The 20,748-nt window shown below is 48.5% G+C and overlaps 2 protein-coding genes across 2 annotated transcripts in view; both read left to right on the forward strand.

The window, feature by feature from the left end:
* LOC144324988 (uncharacterized) overlaps positions 1 to 20,748 on the forward strand; it is a 35,737-nt gene continuing 14,989 nt past the window's right edge. The window contains exons 1-8 of the mRNA XM_077916682.1: positions 1 to 92; positions 3,194 to 3,687; positions 3,886 to 3,967; positions 4,237 to 4,319; positions 5,040 to 5,166; positions 6,116 to 7,192; positions 8,092 to 8,195; positions 19,981 to 20,097. Coding sequence (XP_077772808.1) covers positions 3,274 to 3,687; positions 3,886 to 3,967; positions 4,237 to 4,319; positions 5,040 to 5,166; positions 6,116 to 7,192; positions 8,092 to 8,195; positions 19,981 to 20,097 — 2,004 coding nt within the window. The 5' untranslated portion in view covers positions 1 to 92; positions 3,194 to 3,273. The remainder of the gene's footprint in view (positions 93 to 3,193; positions 3,688 to 3,885; positions 3,968 to 4,236; positions 4,320 to 5,039; positions 5,167 to 6,115; positions 7,193 to 8,091; positions 8,196 to 19,980; positions 20,098 to 20,748) is intronic.
* On the forward strand, positions 12,643 to 18,307 carry LOC114607301 (zinc finger protein 671-like). Its single transcript, XM_077916678.1, has 4 exons — positions 12,643 to 12,913; positions 13,471 to 13,597; positions 16,807 to 16,920; positions 18,096 to 18,307. Exons 1-4 carry the CDS (start codon positions 12,686 to 12,688, stop codon positions 18,107 to 18,109), a joined length of 483 nt encoding a protein of 160 aa, XP_077772804.1. The 5' UTR covers positions 12,643 to 12,685; the 3' UTR covers positions 18,110 to 18,307.

The following is a 20,748-nucleotide window of genomic DNA, read 5'->3' on the forward strand; positions in this document are numbered from 1 at the left end:
CCTCCCTCCCCCGTCTCTTTCTGCCCGGGGTCGCGGGGGCTTGCATTTGGCTCTCTCTGCAAGCGCTTCTTCTGGGCGCCTCCAGGGACCTGGTGAGCTTCCTCTCTCTTCCCCCTTGGGGTGCAGTGGGGAGAAGGGGGTCCCAGGGCTGCAGGGGCGGGTGTGCATGGGGTGTGTGCGTGCTCAGCTCATGCATGGGGGGTGGGGAGGACCCCCAAGTCAGGGAGAAGACGTCCCTTCCCCCTCCCTCTCTGCAAAGCCGGGAGGAGTTTGCAGCAGGTCTGCAACTCTGCTCTTCCTTGCCGTTTTGGGGAGGGGTCTTTGGGTCGCGGGGAAAGTGGCATGCAGATAAACCCCGTTCAGGTGGATGGAAAAAGCCACATTTATTATTAACCGGGGTTGTAGCTGGGCGGAAACATTCGGACATAAAATATATGCAGAAGGGGAAAAAAGAAAACCTGACCTAATGCAAAAAAAATTCCTTGCAGTAGCACCTTAAAGACCAACTAAGTTAGTTCTTGGTATGAGCTTTCGTGTGCATGCACACTTCTTCAGATACACGAAAGCTCATACCAAGAACTAACTTAGTTGGTCTTTAAGGTGCTACTGCAAGGAATTTTTTTTGTTTTGACTATGGCAGACCAACACGGCTACCCATCTGTAACTGACCTAATGCAGTACAGAAAGAAAGACTGTTGGAAGGCGGAGGGCAGAGGAAATAAAAAAGCTTATTCGTTGGTTATTTTGCAGATTAGTTGGGCTGCAGAAGGCGTGCTGGGGAGACCACACATTCAAGAAACGCGAAAGCATCTTTTGCTTGGTTTAATAAAAAAAAACAGAAACTCCTTTTACACTAAATTACAATATATCAATAAGCATGACCCATCCACCAGGGAACTGAGAGAGCTACATGCTGCTCTTTATATACTATACCCAGCAGCTTAATTAACAGGTAACTTAACAGCACCTGCTATACTGCTTCACAGCTGTAATAATAATAATAATAATAGTAATAGTAATAATAGTCATAATTTATTATTTATACCCCGCCCATCTGGCTGAGTTTCCCCAGTTACTTTGGGCGGCTCCCAATCGAGTGTTAAAAACAATACAGCATTAAATATCAAAAACTTCCCTAAAGAGGGCTGCCTTCAGATGTCTTCTAAAAGTCTGGTAGTTGTTCTTGTTGACATCTGGTGGGAGGGTGTTCCACAGGACGTGTGCCACCACCGAGAAGGCCCTCTGCCTGGTTCCCTGTAGCTTTGCTTCTCACAATGAGGGAACTGCCAGAAGGCCTTTGGAGCTGAACCCCGGTGTCTGGGCTGAACGATGGGGGTGGAGACGCTCCTTCAGGTATACTGGGATGTGGCTGTAAAACTAGGTCATGTTATTTGCTCTGGCCCTTAAAGACATACACATCTTGTGAAACAACAATGAAACCTAAAATTTAAAGAAACCATTCAACACTTGTAGCTGGACGGAAACATTTGGACATAAAATATATGCAGAAAATAATACAAAAAGAAAACCTGACCTAGTGCAGTGCAGAAAGAAAGACTGTTGGAAGACGGAGGGCAGAGAAAAGAAAAAAGCTTATTCCTTTGGTGCAGAGTTAAACCTACTTCTCACAGGAGGCAGGGATGGCCACCAAAGTAGATGGCTTCCAAAGGAGTTGGGGGCCAATGCATGGAGGAGGAGAGGGCGGGGGGGGGGGGGGCTCCTAGCCAGGAGGGCCATGTCTGCTTTCTTGTAGTCAGAGGCAGCCACAATTCTGAATCCCAGTTGCTGGAAAAACACAGGCAGGGGAAGAGTTGCTGCTGGGCTCAGATCCTGCTTGTGGCTTCCCAGAAGAGGCCCCCGCTCGGCCCCTGTGGGAACAGGAGGGGGGACTCAATAGGGGACCCCTATGGCCTGATCCTGCAGGACTTGTCTTCCGTTCAGATGCTGAGTTCCTCCGGATGCAAGCAAACCCTCCCTTGTCCTTCAGTTAGAAGGAAAGCTTTCCCTACCACCCATTCATCAGACAGGGGTCTTATCCAGACTCCTGGCTGAACAATGTGTGCCCGTTCAGACATGCAGCCTCTCAGGTGTCCAAATGATCTTCTGAGATTGAACCTGATGAGGAATTGAAGGCAGGGGAGGCCCTGCTGGGAAGGAAGCAAACTTGGGGTGGGGGTGAAAGTGGCAGCCTCCCCCCATTGCTGAGAGTTACTGGGAGACCCTCTCCCACCAGCTACCATTCCCAGAGTTCTCTGGCAAAAGTGACAGGTTGTTAAACCACTCTAGGAGGCTGTCTTCTAGCGGCTCCCAGCATCCTTTGCAAACTACAGTCCCCAGGATTTTTGGAAGAAGCTTTGGCTCTCTAAAAGTGGGGTGGTCCTGCTTTGCAGATACATGGCAGATGGGCCCCAGGTGTCTGTGTCTGTTTCTTTCTTTTTGGAATAACTTTTTATTGGGCTTTATTTTAAAAAAGGATCATAAGAAAAAGGGGGAACAGGATAGAGCAGGACCACTCTAATTTCCTAGAGCAGATCACGGCATTAAAACCCAATCTTAAAACCAGTTCAGAACCACTTACAACCACAGAAAGGAGGTAACTCCTACTTGCTTTTGAGCGCTGTCCTGTGGCCCCACCCACATGCCCTTTGGCCTCGCCCATTTGGCTCTCAGGGGGTTGGCCAGATAAATATCTGGCCCTCAGAATAAAAAACAAAAAGGCACTTCACTCCAGCAGTATGCTTGCAGATTTCAAGGGCTAAAAAATGAGGCTGAAGCAGGAAAGAAATTTGCACTGAAGTGGGGGTGGGAGGGAGAGCAACCCTAGAGGACCCCAGAGTTAGGAAACCCCACTCTAGCCTGGTGTCCACATTACACTTGGTACAAATGACTCACTTGCCAATCACACCTCTGACTTCATTTGCTGATGGGAGACACTGAAATGGAGGAGCAACCAGTCGGATTCATCTCACAGAAATCCCTTCAGTTGCCTGCACCTTTTGCATAGTAACTTTCCTTTTAGGAGGGTTAGAGGATTCCTTTTTCTTTCTCATTGTTTGTTCCTTAAAGAAAGCTCAGAGTCTGGGCTGTCCAGTCCTGGTTCCTAGCAAGACTCAACCACGCTTGCTCAGGGAACCTTTTTCTTCTCTTGACTGTGTATGAATATTATAACAGAACAAAGTATTTGCTTTGGTAGCACCTCTCATTAGGACAGACAACTTGGCAGAAGAAAAAAAGGATTCCTTCTGATTTCTTGGAGGCTTCCTGAGAGCCCAGATGGATGAGCCAGACTCAGCTGGCCCAGAAGCAGGAAAGGGCCATGCCATCAACACCAAGAGCAGTGGGAGAGTCTGGGAAAGCTCAGTGCAGAAGATCCTGGTTAAGGAGGACCCCTTCAGCTCAGATGCGCAGAGACAAAAGTTCAGGCAGTTCTGCTTCCAGGAGGCCGAAGGACCCTCAGAGGCTTGCAGCCAACTCTACCACCTTTGCTATCAGTGGCTGAAGCCAGAAAGTCACACGAAAGCTCAGATGCTGGACCTGGTGGTCTTGGAGCAGTTCCTGGCTGTCCTTCCACCGGAGATGGAGAACTGGGTGAGGGAATGTGGAGCAGAGACCAGTTCCCAGGCGGTGGCCCTGGCTGAAGGATTCCTCTTGCGTCAGGGAATGGAGAGGAAGCAGGCAGAGCAGCAGGTGAGAGAGACTGTCCTCTGGATGCTCCCAAGGGGCTGAGAACATGAGGGAGATAACCCCCAAATTCCCTCATTGGACAATCAGTTTTTGGAAAGCATCCGAGGAATGAAACTGGATACTGCTAAAGTTTTTTCATCGGCCATTCCTTGTCTAATCTTTCTCCCCATTCTCAGTTCTGAATCCTTGTTGCTCTTTCAGGGAAAGATTATCTTTGCAGAAATGGGCCCCGATTCTCCTGAAGCAGAGAAGACTCCCTTGGACACCAGAGAGAGGCCACCAGGTATGAAGGAATGAGGTGTTTTTTTCCTGTTTGCTTACATTCTGTGGATTTAGAAACTGATTTGTGGGTTCTTTCCATCTTTTGGGGGAGGACACAGGGCCAAGAGCCCAAAGTGGGGGAGTGTATTTTTACATAGCTAAAATACAAATGTCAAAATGCACTCAGTAGATAAGGCTCTTTCTAAGGCCCACCTGTAGTTGGAGATGCACTGCTTCACTTCTAAGAGAAGCGCACACTGATGGCTTCCTTCTTGACTTTTTCTATTGTAGGGGACAGAACATTGCCGACCAAAGCTTCTCCTCCGTCTTTCCACGGTAGCGAAGGGGAAGAAGAGGCTGTGGAATCAGATCAGGCAGGTGGAAGGAGCCTTACGGGGAAGGAACCTGAGGGGTGGGCGAAGCAGAGGTGGCTCTGGGCCCAAACACATCTCTCTTCCCCTTGGCTTCTGTCAACACTGCCCTGAACATGCCGGTCAAGGTTTATGTGCTGAGAACAATGAACAGCTCCCTCACCTTCGCTAGGCTTCTGAATGTGACTAGTATTATTTATCAGTAGTACAGTTTTATTTCCATACTGGTTGCTGAATGCTAAAATAAGCTCTTAAGCACAGTTCACAAACTGTACAAAACAGTGGCCAGGATTCACCTTAGCAACCCCATCAGTACAATACAAATACAGTGGTACCTTGGTTCTCAAACTTAATCCCTTCTGGGAGTCCGTTCGACTCCTGGAACTGTTCGAAAACCAAAACTCGCCTTCCGATTGGCTGCAGGAGCTTCCTGCACGCAATCGGAAGCCGTGTCATACGTTCGGCTTCTGAAAAATGTTCGCAAACCGGAACACTCACTTCCGGGTTTGCAGTGTTTGGGAGCCTATATGTTGGGAGCCAAGCCGTTTGAGTACCAAGGTACCATTCCATTAAGGCATTAAAATAAGCATCCATACTTAAAATGTGCAGCAAACCAATCTTATTGAAACAAGATGCCAAGGAACAGACAGAAAACAACAGCGCAATGTGTAGTAGATATTCTGTATGTTTTCTAAGAAGGGGACCTTTACCTTTTTATTTTAGGGTCCGGGGTTCTTTGAAGATGTAGCTGTTTGTTTCATAGATGAGGAGGGGTTGTTGCTGGATCCTGACCAGAGAGCTCTGCCTAAGGAAGTCATGGAGGAGAATTGTGGGAGAATGGACTCTCTCGGTAAGGCTCCCTGTTCCAGCATGATATCTGTTTTGAAATGCAATATGTATCTCTATATGACAAACCTCTAGTATTTTGATGGAGCTCCACAGTCCTACCAAAGCACCTGTGATTCTGATGCTCCCGCAGCTCACCTTGAATGATTTGTGTGCACATATTCTTCCTCCAGCTGTGCCTTTTAAAACCAGGAACAGGCTGGTCTGAACTGCCCATGCCTTTTAAAACAGGGGTAGGCTCCCTGAGGCCCGGGGGCCAGATGCGGCCCAATCGCCTTCTCAATCTGGCCTGCGGACGGTCTGGGAATCAGCGTGTTTTTACATGATAGAATGTGTGCTTTATTTAAAATGCATCTCTGGGTTATTTGTGGGGCCTGCCTGGTGTTTTTACATGATTAGAACGTGTGCTTTTATTTAAAATGCATCTCTGGGTTATTTGTGGGGCAAAGGAATTCGTTCATTCCCACCCCCAAAAAAATATAGTCTGGCCCAACACATGGTCTGAGGGACGGTGGACCGGCTCACAGCTGAAAAAGGTTGCTGATCACTGTTTTAAAAGATAGGCTTCAGAGTTGTGCAGTAACCTTTTTGGGGGGGATTATTTTTGCTTCTGTCCATTTTCGGTTAACCTGGAGATGGTCAGTCATCTCTTTAGTCAACCGAAAATAGACAGAAGCAAAAACAAACAAAAAACAGAAGTCAGACTAGCAGATAAACATCTATACAGTCGTACCTTGGAAGTCGAATGGAATCCATTCCGGAAGTCCGTTTGACTTCTAAAACGTTTGAAAACCAAAGCACCACTTCAGATTGGCTGCAGGAAGTTCCTAATATTGTAAATTTATTTTTATATTGTAAACTGCTAACTGATTTTACATCACAAGCATTCATGTTCAATTATTTGGGACTCCATTTCTTCCCGAGGCTCTAATCCATTTCTCTTTTTGTTGCAGGTGGCGACGATTTGGAAATTAAGAACGAGGGAGACCACGACAAAATCCCCACAGTGGAGAAGTCATATGAAAATTCAGAGTGTGGAGAGAATTTCAGTCACAGCTCCCATGCCACTTCCGATCAAAGAAATATCACTGGGAAGAAACCTTATCAGTGCCTGGAATGTGGAAAGATCCTCAGTCGGAAGGAAATTCTCACATCCCATCAAAGAATCCATACAGGGGAGAAGCCATATAAGTGTTTGGAATGCGGAAAGAGCTTCAGCCACAGAGCCAATCTCACAGCCCATCGAAGAATTCATATAGGTGAGAAACTATATTTGTGCTTGGAATGTGGAATGAGCTTCAAACGGAAAGAGAGTCTCACTTCCCATCAAAGAATTCATACAGGGGAGAAACCCTATCAGTGTTCGGAATGTGGAAAGAGCTTCACTCGGAGGGATAGTCTCACTTCACATCAAAGAGTTCATACAGGAGCAAAACCGTATCCGTGCTTAGAATGTGGAAAGAGCTTTAGTCGGAAGGATAGCTTGACTTCCCATCAAAGAATTCATACGGGGGAGAAACCATATCAGTGTTTGGAATGTGGAAAGAGCTTCGCTCAGAGTACCCATCTCATTTCCCATCATAGAACTCACAGCGGGATGAAACCGTATCAGTGCTCAGAATGTGGAAAGAGCTTCAGTCAGAGCGCCCATCTCACTTCCCATCAGATAACTCACAGCGGAAAGAAACCCTATCAGTGCGTGGAATGTGGAAAGAGCTTCGGTTGGAAAGAAAGCCTCACTTCCCATCAAAAAATTCATGCACGGAAGAAGCCGTTTCGGTGCTTGGAATGTGGAAAGAGCTTCACCCAAAAGCAAAATCTTACAGCCCATCAAAAAACTCATACAGGGGAGAAACCCTATCAGTGCTTGGAGTGTGGAAAGAGCTTCAGTCAGAGCGCCCATCTCACTTTGCATCAGAGAATTCATGCAGGGACAAAACTATATGTTTGCTCTGAATGTGGAAAGAGCTTCAGTGAGAGCGCCCATCTCACTTCCCATCAAAAAACTCACCGGCCAAAATTACAGAATCGTAGGATGGTAAAGTTGGAAGTCACCACCATGGTCATCTAATCCAACTCCCTGCAATGCAGGAATCTCCACTACAGCATTCCATGACAGATGGACACCCAATATCTCCTGAAAAACCTTCAGTGAAGGAGAGTCCACTACTTTCCACGGTTGTCTGTTCTCCTTTCCAATGGCTCTCTTGTAACTGCATCAGGAAACTGATGAGATCCATCTAGCATGACTAGTTTTTGAGAAACTCAATGCTGTGTCTTAATAATCACAGCATTCTTTTTAATTCCTCACAAGCCAACCATTTAATTATCTGTTCTAGAACCTTTCCTGGTATCCATGCCAAGCTTGAGCATTCAGTGTTACCTGGGTCTTCTCCCCACACTTTTTTATAGATGAGGACAATATTTGACCTTCTCTAGCCTGCAGGGACCTCATCTGTTCTCCAGGAATTCTCAAAGATTATAGACATAGTGCCTGCGATTGCATAAGCAAGTTCCTGTAGTACCCTTGGGTGCAGCACATCAGGCCCTGGAGATTTGAATTTATTTAAAGTAGCTAGGTGTTCCTTTACCACCTCTTCCTATCCTGGGCTGCAGTTATTCTGTTAACACCGGGTTCGACACGGCTTTCCTTTTGGGTGAAGACAGGGGCAGAGTGGCTATTCCGCCTTCTGTCACTTAATTTCTGCGTCTTCTCCATGAAGAGGACCTGCTCCCTGCTTGTTCTTCCTCTTGCTTCCAAGATAGCCGAAGAAACCCTTTGAGATTAGTTTTAACCTCTCTTCCAAGCCTGAGCTCATTTTGAGATTTGGCCTGCCTGACCTTTTCCCTGCAGCTTTTGGCTCCTGGAGAATACTCTTCCTTCTTCGTGAGTTGCCCTTTCTTCCATTTGTTATCCATCCCATATCAGAGGAACCATATCCGTGTGTGGAGTGTGGAAAGGGTTTCAGACAGAGGGCCTGTCTCATGGCCCATGAAAGAATTCATACGGGGGACGGGACCAGATCAATGGCTGTGTACAAATTTAAACTTAAGAAATTTGAATGACTCTGTGGGTGAGCACTGCAACAGTGTCATGTGGCAACCTAGCAAAGAAGTTGACTTTTCTCTCAAAGCTATAGAGTACACAACCACTGTCCAGTCTTTCTTCAGACTACATACTCGGGTCTCGGAGGTGCAGGTTATGGGTTAATGGTACTGAATACCTTCTCCACATCCATCACATCTGGAAAGAGGGTGAAGAGCAATATGGCACCACTGCTGAGATAACCCTCAGTGCTGAGCTCTTAAAAGAAGTTGGCAAGCGATTTGTGTACTTCAGGAACCTCCAAGTTGCAAATTTGCGGTGCTCCTAACTGCCACTGTTCTCCTTGGCATGCCCAGGATGGCGGCAGTGCCCCCTTTGAAGCTGTTTCTGGTATCTGCTGAGCACTCCCAGGTCATCTGCCAGAAAAGCCAGAAGTTTCAGGCTTTCCTATGTGAGAAGCTTAAGTCAAGGATTCCCTTGCTGCTGTCTTCCTTCAATTACTCAAAGTACATTCTGAGCGGGTGCCAGGATTGTACCCCTGAGGAAGAAAGAGTTAGAAGAAGAAAAAGAGTTTGGATTTGATATCCCGCCTTTCACTCCCCTTCAGGAGTCTCAAAGCGGCTCACATTCTCCTTTCCCTTCCTCCCCCACAACAAACCCTCTGTGAGGTGAGTGGGGCTGAGAGACTTCAGAGAAGTGTGACTGGCCCAAGGTCACCCAGCAGCTGCATGTGGAGGAGCGGAGACGCGAACCCGGTTCCCCAGATTACATGACTACCGCTCTTAACCACTACACCACACTGGCTCTTGTTCATTGTACTCAAAGGTGCTTGCGAGCCATGCCAAACACATTTTGTTTTCTTCAGCCAACTCCAGTCCTCATCTGCACACATTCAGTACATGGATGAAGCCTTAAATTGAACCCGAATTCCAAACATCTCATCCCAGTGTGGCAGCATCTGAGACATCTTTTCCCAGGCCATGTGCACAGAGTACCAGATCTCAACCGGTGGGACATTTTTGCCTGTGTCTCGCATCTATTCCTTGAGCAGGGGACCCTGTTCTGCTTTTCCCCCAGTGTGAACTGAGACTCTGTCGCAACGGACCAGGTATTTCTGGAACCATGCTGGGTGCGTGTGTCTCCAAGGCCTTGCAACCCTCTTCCCATGAACCCCTGAGCTCCAGAGATTGTCGGTTCTCGCACTCCCAAAAAGTCTTGCTCCTTTTCTCAAGGTTTGGAAACTGCTCTGCCCAATGTATAACTTTTCTTTATGTGTATCCAGTCTACCAATCTTATCACCTGTGGTTCTTTCCCATCAGCTATTATCGAGTGCTAATGTCTTTATTGCAACATTAAAATATATTGCAAAATACATTGATGGTTCTGGCAGCATATTCTGTTGTGGTGTATCAGAGTGTGATGCCCCCAAAGACCCTCTGAAGAGCACGAACTCTCCAGAGGCTCCTGCGGAAGGCAGCTGTCTGAGTGAGTAGGAGTTCTTGTCAGGATAGGATCACTTCTCCACTGCAGAGCCTGGCTGCGATATCTAGCCCACCTCTTCCAGCACCCTGTTCTCAGAGTGGCCAAATACCCCTAAGAACCCAACTTCATGTGCCACCTCCAGGGGAAGTCAGGAGGGTGGCGACACAAGAAGAGGGTGGAATCAATCCCCAAGAGCTACATGTTCCTGCATTGCAGGGGGTGGGACTAGACAATCTCAGGGTCCCTTCCCACTGGACAAGTCTATGATTCTGTGATATCTCAGGTGTTGTGTGAAAACATTCCTCTTCTCCCAGGCCTTCAGCTATTTTTTGTTTGTTATGCAAAACAAAACTTTTTTGAAATAATTTTTATTTGGTTTTACAAGTATGAAATTATAACAATACAGCCAAACACATCCATATTTAAAGATTCCTCCGAATTTCAGGACTTCGCACCTTCCCAGTACATTTCTGAGCACAATTCAAAGTGTTGGTGCTGACCTTTAAAGCCCTAAATGGCCTCAGTCCTGTATACCTGAAGGAGCGTCTCCACCCCCATCGTTCTGCCCGGACACTGAGGTCCAGCTCTGAGGGCCTTCTGGCGGTTCCCTCACTGCGAGAAGCCAAGTTACAGGGAACCAGGCAGAGGGCCTTCTCGGTGGTGGCGCCCGCCCTGTGGAACACCCTCCCACCAGATGTCAAAGAGAACAACAGCTACCAGACTTTTAGAAGACATCTGAAGGCAGCCCTGTTTAGGGAAGCTTTTAATGTTTAACAGACCACTGTATTTTAATACTTTGTTGGAAGCCTCCCAGAGTGGCTGGGAAACCCAGCCAGATGTGCGGGGTATAAATAAATAAATAAATAAATATAATAATAATAATAATAATAATAATAATAATAATAATAATAATAATAATAATAATAATTTCCCTCCATGGGTCCTACGGTGAACCTTATCAACTGCATATTATTCAGTAGTCCATGTTTAATGTCACTCCATTTTCTCTATAGTATATATGGTATTTTACACTGGGGAAGACATTGTTTTGTTTGTTACCATGATATGCATTTTTGGGTTTTCATTTTGTAAACTGCGCTGTGATCCTTGGATGAAGGGCGGTATAGAAACTCAATAAATAATAATACAATAGGAGTCGAGATAGACTGCCTCTGCTGCTGAAGGTTTCACTCTGAAGAACATAAGAAGAGCCCGCTGGATCAGGCCCGTGGCCTGTCGAGTCCAGCACCCTGTTCTCACGGGGACCGACCAGAGACCCTATTATGGGAAACCCTCAAACAGAACCCAAGAACTGCCTGCTGTTTCCACCAAATTCAGAAGCACACCAATTTGGAACCAGTTCAGAGTCAATGGGTTTTGGACCATTTACTTGTCATTCTGGTTTGGGTGTTGATTACTCAGTTTGGGGGAAGGCACAAAATGGGTTCACAGCACAAGACTGGCACCAGTTTGGAGTCAATAGGTGGATTATTTTGGCATTTACCTGTATCATCTGCTCAGTTTAGGGGACAGCAGGAAACATGGGAGTTCGCATTACAAACGACCATTAAACTTTGGCATCAGGTTGGGGGAATCTGAAATTTCGGACCAATGGAGCTGTATTCTTTTGGGAATTATGGGGTCAGAACTACCTAAATCGTATAGAGATTTATTTATGTCTGCTACTACAGAAGCAAGAATGTTGCTCGCCCCAAAATGGAAAGAAGCAGAAATCCCAGCAAAGGAAGAATGGATACCAAAAACTTAAGAAATATGCAGAAATGGTGAAACTTACTGGAAGAATAGGAAATTGAGATAAAATTTTTATAGAAGAATGGAAATGGTTTGTTGGATATTTACAGATAAATTGCAAACAGATAAAAACATTAGCATGATTATTGTATTAACCTGCAGTTATATTTAAAGTAGATAAACAAGTGAGCAAATTAAATGAAATTGGATATGCAGGAGGTGCATTTCCTCAATTTTACTAATTTTTTCCTTTATTTATACATTTCCTTAATTTTCCTAACATTTCAAATCTTCATTCCCCCCCCCCTTTCTGCGGTTCCTTAAAGTTATTATATATAATATATACATTTCCTTAATTTTCCTAACATTTCAGAACTTGACTTCCCCCTATTTCTGCGGTTCTTTAGTTATATTATAACTTTAAGGAACCGCAGAAAGGGGGAAGGAAGTCAAGTTTTGAAACGTTACAATGACTGTAAAATTAAGGAAATGTATCAACCTGAAAAGTGTTTGGTTTTAAATAAAAAATTAAGGAAATGTATCAACCTGAAAAGTGTTTGGTTTTAAATAAAAAATTAAGGAAATGTATCAACCTGAAAAGTGTTTGGTTTTAAATAAAAAATTAAGGAAATGTATCAACCTGAAAAGTGTTTGGTTTTAAATAAAAAATGTGGCTGTATTGTAGCTACATCCCGGCCTCTGATCCCGGCGGGGAGCCCTCTCCACGGATTTGCCTAATCCTTTGGAAGCCCCCTCCCCTCCCCGGCCCCCCATTGTTCTGCCGGGGGTCCCGCGCCCTCTCCCTCCTGTCCCCCGGGCTTTGTTCTCGATTTGGAGAGGCGGCGAGGCTCGGCTCCGGCTCCGGGAGAGGGAGGCTGCCTTCCAGCCCGCCGTGCGCCCCGGGAGCCTGGACGGCGCGGACGGGAAGGAAGGCGCTTTGGGGGGCGCGGGGCGCCGTCCCCTCTCCCAGCAGCCCGGCAGGTAGGGGAGGGCGCGGAGGGGCGCCCGGCGCGGAGCTGGGAGTCTCCGCGATGCCCCGGCTCGACGGGGCGGGATAAAAAGGCGGCGCCGGCTCGCAGCGCCTCCCCGAGCGCCCTTTGCACTCCGACCGGCGGAAGCGGAGGCTACGCGGCTGCGGCCGCCCAGCCTGGCCGGGGATGGCGGCGCTGGCGGGGCGCCAGGTACCGGCAGCCCTCGAGGGGAGGCGCCCGCCCGCCCGGCCCGGGAGGCGTCGCAGCGCCAGATGTTGCCGCTGCTGGAGAGCCTCCGAGCCCCGGGAGGCGGCGTCCAGGCGCGCTGGGGGATGCGGGAGCCGAGGGGGCGCCCGCGGGGGAAGGGAAGGGGAAGCCCCTCCTCTGCAGCGGGCCCGAGGGCCTTGGCGCTCCAGCGTCTCCTCCGGTGGAGAGCGGGGGACCTCCGGTTGGGGGCCAGCAGGGGTGCCAAATGGATTAAAATATTGGGGGGCGCCCAGGTAAGCCCCACTCCGGGATAGATGGATTTCTCTAGCCAAGAGAGTTACTGAGATTGAGGCCTGCCTGAGCTCTGGGCTCCTAATCTATGGGGAAAGCCGCTCTGCCCATGCTCAGGAGCACCATTTCATTTATCACTGGCCCCTCTTGTTCACTGTTGCTTCCCTTGCTGTGGGGCCGAAGCCCAGCCCGGAAAACAAGGCAGGGGCCAGAATCCAGTTACAAGGGAGGAGATTCTGACTAAACCTTTTGAAGGCCAGACCAGAAGGGGCTCCCTTGGAGGTGGCCGACTCCCCTTCCTTGGGGGCTTTTAAGCAGAGGTTGGGTGGCCATCCCTGCATGCTTCTTGAGATTCCTGCCTTGCAGCGGGTTGGTCTGGATGACCCTCAGGGTCCCTTCCAACTGTACAGTTCTTTGATCTACAGGGGTTGTGTCAAGAGGTTCCACAGCCCCTGGCCCTGCGAGTTCCAGGGGGTCCGTGAACCCCCCTCGTGTCTCGCGATGGAAAGAGATTTCTCTAAGGAGTCAGGTCCCCCTTTTCTTTCTTTCTCTCTCTCAGCTTCCAGTGACCTTTGAGGACGTGGCCGTCTATTTCTCCCCAGAGGAGTGGCCCCTGCTGACGGACTGGCAGAGGGACCTCTACTACGATGTCATGCAGGGCAACTTTGAGCTGGTGGCTTCACTGGGTGAGCATCTTGGGGGCCCCACATCTTGGGGGCCCCACGGGCAGCGTTAGAAACTCAGGTGCAGGTGAAACTCTGAAAATTAGGATATCATGGAAAGGTTCATTTATTTCCGTAATTCAACTTAAAAGGTGAAACTAATATATGAGATAGACTCATGACATGCAAAGCGAGATATGTCAAGCCTTTATTTGTTATAATTGTGATGATCATGGTGTACAGCTGATGAAAACCCCAAATTAACAATCTCAGAAAATTAGAATATTAAATGAAATCAGCAAAACAAGGATTGCAAATAGAGCAATATTGGACTCTGAGAAGTGGAAGCATGCATATGTACTCAGTACTTGGTTTGGGCCCCTTTTGCATCAATTACTGCCTCAATAATAATAATAATAATAATAATTTATTATTTGTACCCCACCCATCTGGCTGGGAAAGTTTCCCCAGCCACTCTGGGCGGCTTCCAACAAAGATGAAAGATACACTAAAACATGCAGCATGGCATGGATGCTATCAGCCTGTGGCTGAGGTGTTATGGAAGACCAGGATGCTTCAACAGCAGCCTTCAGCTCTTCTGCATTGCTTGGTCTCATGTCTCTCATCTTTCTCTTGGCAATGCCCCATAGATTCTGTATGGGGTTCAGGTCAGGCGAGTTTGCTGGCCAATCAAGCACAGTAATCCCATGGGCATTGAACCAGGTTTTGGTACTTTTGGCAGTGTGGGCAGGTGCCAAAGTCCTGCTGGAAAATGAAGTCAGCATCCCCATAAAACTCATCTGCGGAAGGAAGCATGAAGTGCTCCAAAATCTCCCAGTAGACGGCTGTGTTGCCCTGGACTTAATGAAGCACAGTGGACCAACACCAGCTGATGGCATGGCTCCCCAAATCAACACTTCACATTTAATTTTTATACCGCTTTATATTTGAAAGAAAAACAACCTCAAAGCGGTTTTACAACCCATTAAAACATTGAGCGTAAAACAAATTCACGCTTCGAGGAAATTATTTCCGATCCTTCTCTAAGAGACATTTTGTTTCCCCCATACAGTCGTACCTTGGAAGCCGAACGGAATCCATTCCAGAAGTCTGTTTGACTTCCAAAATGTTTGGAAACCAAAGCGCCGCCTCCGATTGGCTGCAGGAGGAAGCTGCATCGGATGTTCGGGTTCCAAAGCGCCTTCGCAAACCTGAACACTCACTTTTGGGTTTGTGATGTTCGGGAGCCAAAACGTTCGAGTCGCAAGGCGTTCGGGATCCAAGGTACAACTGTATTTATTTACCTAAATTTATAAAGCTGCCCCATAGCAGGCGCTCTAGGAAGCCAGGGTGGAGCAGTGCTTAGAGTGTCGGACGAGGGCCTGGGTTCGAATCCCCACCGGGCCATGAAGCTCTCCCTGGTGATGTTGGAGCCAGCCACAACCTTTTAACCTAGGGATTAACAGTGGAGGTGGGAGGGGGGTGGACCATGGGATATGAATGCAGACATGGAAAATGTTAATGCTCAGAGTAATGGAGGTAGCTCAAACGTCATCAAGGCCAGACCCACTGATGCGTAAGACCCACTGCTGAGGCCTGCCTGAGGAGACAATTGAAGCTTTGCTCAAAAGCCTCTGGCAAGGGAGACTCCGCCCCTTTTCCCAGGGATGGAAATGTGGAGACGTGTGTTTAAAAAGCAGCAGTCATGGATTTTGCAATTTACTGCATCCCAGTTGGGGCCTCTCCTCTTCTGGAATATTTCCCTGGTCGGGGTGATTTGTGATCTCGGCCTATTACCAGCGTGACAAATCTATTTATTTCAAGCTGTTGCATTTGTAGCCCAACTTTTTCTTCAAGGAGATCCAGGTGCTGTACGTTTTTAAAAAAAAAACAAAAACAAAGGGGCCATACTCTGTTTTTATTTGCTAATTACATACATTTTATTGTTATTTTTTAAAACGCTTAAACAACACAGAATAAAAATAAACATGAGAACATAAAAAGGAGACAGGGATACTACATCACTATAAGATTCACAGTTGCAATTCCATAGAGTTTAATCTAATATATAGATATTATTATCCAAATAGATATATATTTATTTTTAACCTTGCTATATTTTGTATAAATGTGCTCCAGTGTGAGGTTGAGAGAGAGTAACTGGCCCAAGGTCACAGTGAGCTTCATGGCTGAGTGGGAATTTGAACCCTGGTCTCTGTCTCCAGGGCCCCAGTCTGACGCTCTAACCACTGCTCCACACTGGCTGCCTTATGAACAAGGAACATGGGAGGAAGTCCCTTACTGGGCAAAGTGCAAACCCCACATCCTCACTTGCCCATCTGCAAAATGGGAATAGCAGTGGCTTACTTCAGAGGAGCTGGGCGCTGAAGGAAATAACATCTGAAAAGAGTGAGATAAGGCAATGGCCTTATAGCTATTGGAACTGCGATTCCCACAAGAGGTTTTGGGGCCTGATGTTCAAAACAGATGTAAAGTGGTACCTTGGAAGTCAGACGGAATCTGTTCCAGAAGTTCGTTCGACTTCTGAAAACGTTCAGAAACCAAGACGCGGCTTCCGATTGGCTGCAGGAAGCTCCTGCAGCCAATCGGAAGCTGTGTCGGGTGTTTGGGTTCTAAAGAGCCTTTGCAAACTGGAACACTCACTTATGGGTTTGCGGCGTTGGGGAGCCAAAACGTTTGAGTCGCAAGGTGTTCAGGATCCAAGGTACGACCGTATATTTAAGGAGAAACCGGAGTGTGCACAGGTGCAGTTTTCTGGATACTGTCTGTGCAGGGAAAGGATGCGCAGGAGAGAATTTCACTGCCAATCCCAAGGAGGCTCTTCTGCACAGGTCTTCCTGGCGGCGGCTACGGGGAGTTGTAGTCCTCAGTGCCTGGACAGCACCAGGCTGACAAAGGCTGTCTTTAAGTGCACGCACTTAAGGTGGAAAACCTGCCCTGCCTCAGAGGCGAATGGAGGGCAGAGCGACTGGTTCTGTCCCCCTGGGGCACTGCAGGGCATCACAGCTATGATGTAGTGAGCAGAATGGAAGGCAAGAGGAAGGGGGTTCCGAATTTTGGCCTCGCACAGGGTGCCCCTGGAATTTGAAAGACCCAAGCCTGCCCACGCCAGGAGCTCCTGCACCCCTCGGAAAGGCAAGGTCTCCTTTTGTCCATTCTCTTGCTGCTAGCAAAGGCCGACTTTTCTTTCTTTGCTGTCTGTCTGCACACAGGAGCTGTTCCTCCCAGACCGGAGCTTCTGTCCCGGATTGAGCGAGGGGAAGAGCCCGGCATTGTGGGTCGCCCTGGGCAAGGGGACAGAGACGCCCAGGGGAGTGCCAGTTCTGGTGAGTATAGAATCCTAGAATTGTGCGGCTAGAAGGGACCCCCGGGGTACCTGCAAAGAAGGAATCTCAGCTGAAGAATCCCTGAGACAGATGTCCAACCAAGAGGGCCAGATTCAGACTTTAGAGCCCATAATAATAATCATTTATTAATACCCATCTGACTGGATTGCTCCCACTACTCTGGGCAGCTCCCAACAAAATATTAAAAACACGATAATACATCAAACATTAAAAACTTTCCTAAACAGGGCTGCCTTCAGATGTCTTCTAAAAGTCAGATAGTTGCTTATTTCCTTGACATCTGATGCAAGGGTGTTCCACATGGTAGGTGCCACCACTGAGAAGGCCCTCTGTCTGGTTCCCTGTAGCCTCACTTCTCGCAGGGAGGGAACTGCCAGAAGGCCCTCAGAGCTGGACCTCAGTGTCCAGGCAGATCGATGGAGATGGAGACACTCCTTCAGGTATACTGGACCGAGGCCGTTTAGGCCTTTCAAGGTCAGCACCAACACTTTGAATTATGCTTGGAAATGTACTGGGAGCCAATGTAGGTCTTTCAGGACCGATGTTATATGGTCTTGGTGGCCGCTCCCAGTCACCAGTCTAGCTGCCGCATTCTGGATTAATTGTAGTTTCCGGGTCACCTTCAAAGGTAGCCCCACGTAGAGCGCACTGAAGTAGTTCAAGCAGGAGATAACCAGCGCATGCACCACTCTGGTGAGACAGTCCGCGGGCAGGTAGGCTCTCAGCCGGCGTACCAGATAAGGCTGGCAGACAGCTGCCCTGGACACAGAATGGATCTGCGCCTCCATGGACAACTGTGAATCCAAAATGACCCCCAGGCTGCATACCTGGGAGCCCCCATACAGATCTCATTCAACTTACAAATGACAACCTAAGACCCAGGGGCCGATGTGGCCCAATCGCCTTCTCAATCTGGCCTGTGGATGGTCTGGGAATCATCGTGTTTTTACATGAGTAGAATGTGTGCTTTTATTTAAAATGCATCTCTGTGGTGCATAGGAATTCCTTCATTATTTTTTTTCCAAAATATAGTCCGGCCCCCCAGAAGGTCTGAGGGGCGGTGGACCGGCCCATGGCTGAAAAAGGTTGCTGACCCCTGATTCCACTTTATTTATATTTGGAATGAAAATCTCTTACTTTTTCTAATTGCTCAGATCCCGAAAACTAATCTTCGGTCACATACCTGCTTCTGTACTTAGTAGAGATCTAGGCCCCCGGCCTGCCCTGTGGCAGAGTTGCTTCTGTTGGGATTTTTAATAGACTTCAAGTGAGAACGCTAAGGCTCCACTGAGCAATTTGTGACCATTGATGTTAGAAATCTGGCAGGGGAAATTTTCCATGGTGCCTCCCTTTCCCTTGATGTCCTACGCAGGTGCTCATTTTGCTTCATTTTGGCAACCAACCTCTCTTTTAAAAACCTCCAATGAATCAGAGAATCGTTGCGCTGGAAAAGCAGCCGGAGTGCTGGGCTGGATGGGCCAATGTTCCACCCTCCAACCTTTCTCCAGGGAAAGAGGGACATTCCGTTCTGCGGCAGGAAGCCTTCTCCTGCGTTTGATCTGGTGACGCACCCAGGCGTCGTCCTGGACTCAGAGGCATCGGTCACCTTGAACCAAGGACAACCTCACCTCCCTCGCAGGAGTGTCGTAAAGAAAACATGTGCGAGGGAAGGGATCATTTACAACACCTCCCACAGATCAATGGAATGAAGAAAAGCCCGTCAGGAAAATCATCATCATCATTGAAACACTAGGAATATTCAGGAACATACCAGAGAGTAAATCTTACTGAACTCATTGGGATTGCAGTGTAAGGATGCCCAGCCTTGACCCCATTACCTGGGAGTCAGCTCCATTAAAAACAGTGGGATTACTTCTGAGTAAACAGAGCAGTTCCGAAGGAATAAACACTCCCTGCGTTTCCTCAGAAATGTCTGGCTGCGCAAGCAACGCAGTGAAAGAATTTAAAGTAGATTGGGGACCTTTTCCTTCAAAATTGCAGGGAGGGTTTCTTATGTCAACTTCACCCTTCATTCAGTGCAGGGCTTTTATTATTGGTATAAACAGAACTCTATTTTTGCACCTACACACACCACTTTTAGAGGGGCTGGAAAAAGGAAAAACGGGACATTCTAGGATCAAATCAGAATCTGGGACAGCTTCTGTAATTCTGGGACTGTTCCTGGAAATCCAGGACACTTGGAGGGTATGGGGTGGCCTGATCCAGCAGGTTCTCCTTATGTAGGTTTTATGTCTTCAACTCCATTCCCAGACTTGGGTTTTGCACCTTCTCCTTCTTCTTCCCGCAGGAGAATCGAGCATGAGCTGGCGGAGCAGTCGAGCACCGGAGTTGGCGATGAAGGAGGAGCCGAGGGGGGACTGGAACCCGCCTGCCTCCCCTCCCTGGTCCCTCTCGGGACCCCAGTTCCTTGCCCTCCAAGAGCTGTGCCCCACTTGGTGCCAGGTGGAGCTGACGAACATCCGGAGCCTTGCCCAAGAGGGGCCTCTGGAGACGGGCGCACTGCAGGAGCCCCAGCTGCTGATCTGTGGCGAGTGCGGGAGGAGCTTTGAGGACGGGGGCTCCCTGGCGGACCACCAGGCCACCCACGAGGAGCAGAAGGGTCCCTTCGCCTGCTCTTCCTGCGGGAAGCTCTTCCTCTACCGCCTCAACCTCCTGACCCACAAGAAGCACCGGGCGAAGGCTCAGCTTGCCTGCGCCCCCTGTGGCCTCCGCTTCTGCCTCAAGGGGGACCTCCTGCGCCACCGGGCCAGCCACGCCGCCAAGGAACTCTACCCTTGCGGCACTTGTGGCGAGGTCTTCCAGCGCAAGGCCCACCTGCTGGCCCACGAGGCGGTGGAGCATGCTGGGAGGGCGGGCCGTGACTGCCCTGAGTGCGGGGAGGCCGTGGGCGGGGAGGCGGAGCTCGCGCAGCACCTGGAGGCGCACCACGAGCAGCGCCGCCCCTTCGCCTGCGCCTTGTGCCCAGAGACCTTCAGCTGGAAGGAGGGCCTGCGGCTGCACCAGCGGGCGCACGCCCAGGAGGAGGGCCACCGCTGTCCAGACTGCGGGAAGAGCTTCAGCCGCCGCGGGAACCTCCTGACCCACCAGCGGCTGCACACCGGGGACCTGCCCTTCGCCTGCCCAGAGTGCGGGCGCGCTTTCCCCACCAACGTTGCCCTTGTGGCTCACAGCAAGATGCACCTCCGGGGCAAGACTTTCGCCTGCCAGCAGTGCGGCGGCTGCTTCCGCTCGCGGGAGAAGCTCCTCCAGCACCAGAGCCACCACAACGGGCGGCCGGAGGAGGACGGGGTCAAGGAGGAGGGCGAGGCGTAATGCCCCCGTTCTGCCTGTAGGTGGAGCAAGTGAGACTCGGGGAACCCCTTCTCTCTCTCTCCATTATCTCGGACTTGTCATAAATCTGTTTTTCAAAAACGCACCTTGACTGGTTTGTTTTGTTTGTTGTCTCTGCCTCCCACCTTCTTCTTTTTTAAAAAAATAATAATTCATTTTTCTTTTTCATTCATTACATACATCTCAAATTCTTAACATTTTCTATATAATCCTCCCTCCCTCCCTTCCAGGGCTTCCCCCAACATCCGCTTCTGGTTCATTTCTCTTTTCAACCACTTTGCTGTCTCCTAACAGAAGAAAATTATTAATAACATAACATCCAGCCTAAAAACAGAAAAATAGAAGTAAATACACCATAATATTTCACCATCTTCTAAACATTTTCTAATACTAATAATGCAAATGTTTATTTAAATCCTGCCAGCAAGTCTATTGACTTTCTTTGTTCCTGCAAAT

The sequence above is a fragment of the Podarcis muralis genome, chromosome 12 (genome assembly GCF_964188315.1).
Source record: "Podarcis muralis chromosome 12, rPodMur119.hap1.1, whole genome shotgun sequence".
Taxonomy (NCBI): domain Eukaryota; kingdom Metazoa; phylum Chordata; class Lepidosauria; order Squamata; family Lacertidae; genus Podarcis; species Podarcis muralis.

Excerpts from the sequence above, each read along its gene's own strand:
- LOC114607301 (XM_077916678.1), top strand. The coding sequence starts at position 12,686 with ATGTTGCCGCTGCTGGAGAGCCTCCGAGCCCCGGGAGGCGGCGTCCAG. Across the intron at positions 12,914-13,470 it reads AAATATTGGGGGGCGCCCAG|CTTCCAGTGACCTTTGAGGA; the intron begins GTAAGCCCCACT and ends TCTCTCTCTCAG. Across the intron at positions 13,598-16,806 it reads TGAGCTGGTGGCTTCACTGG|GAGCTGTTCCTCCCAGACCG; the intron begins GTGAGCATCTTG and ends GTCTGCACACAG.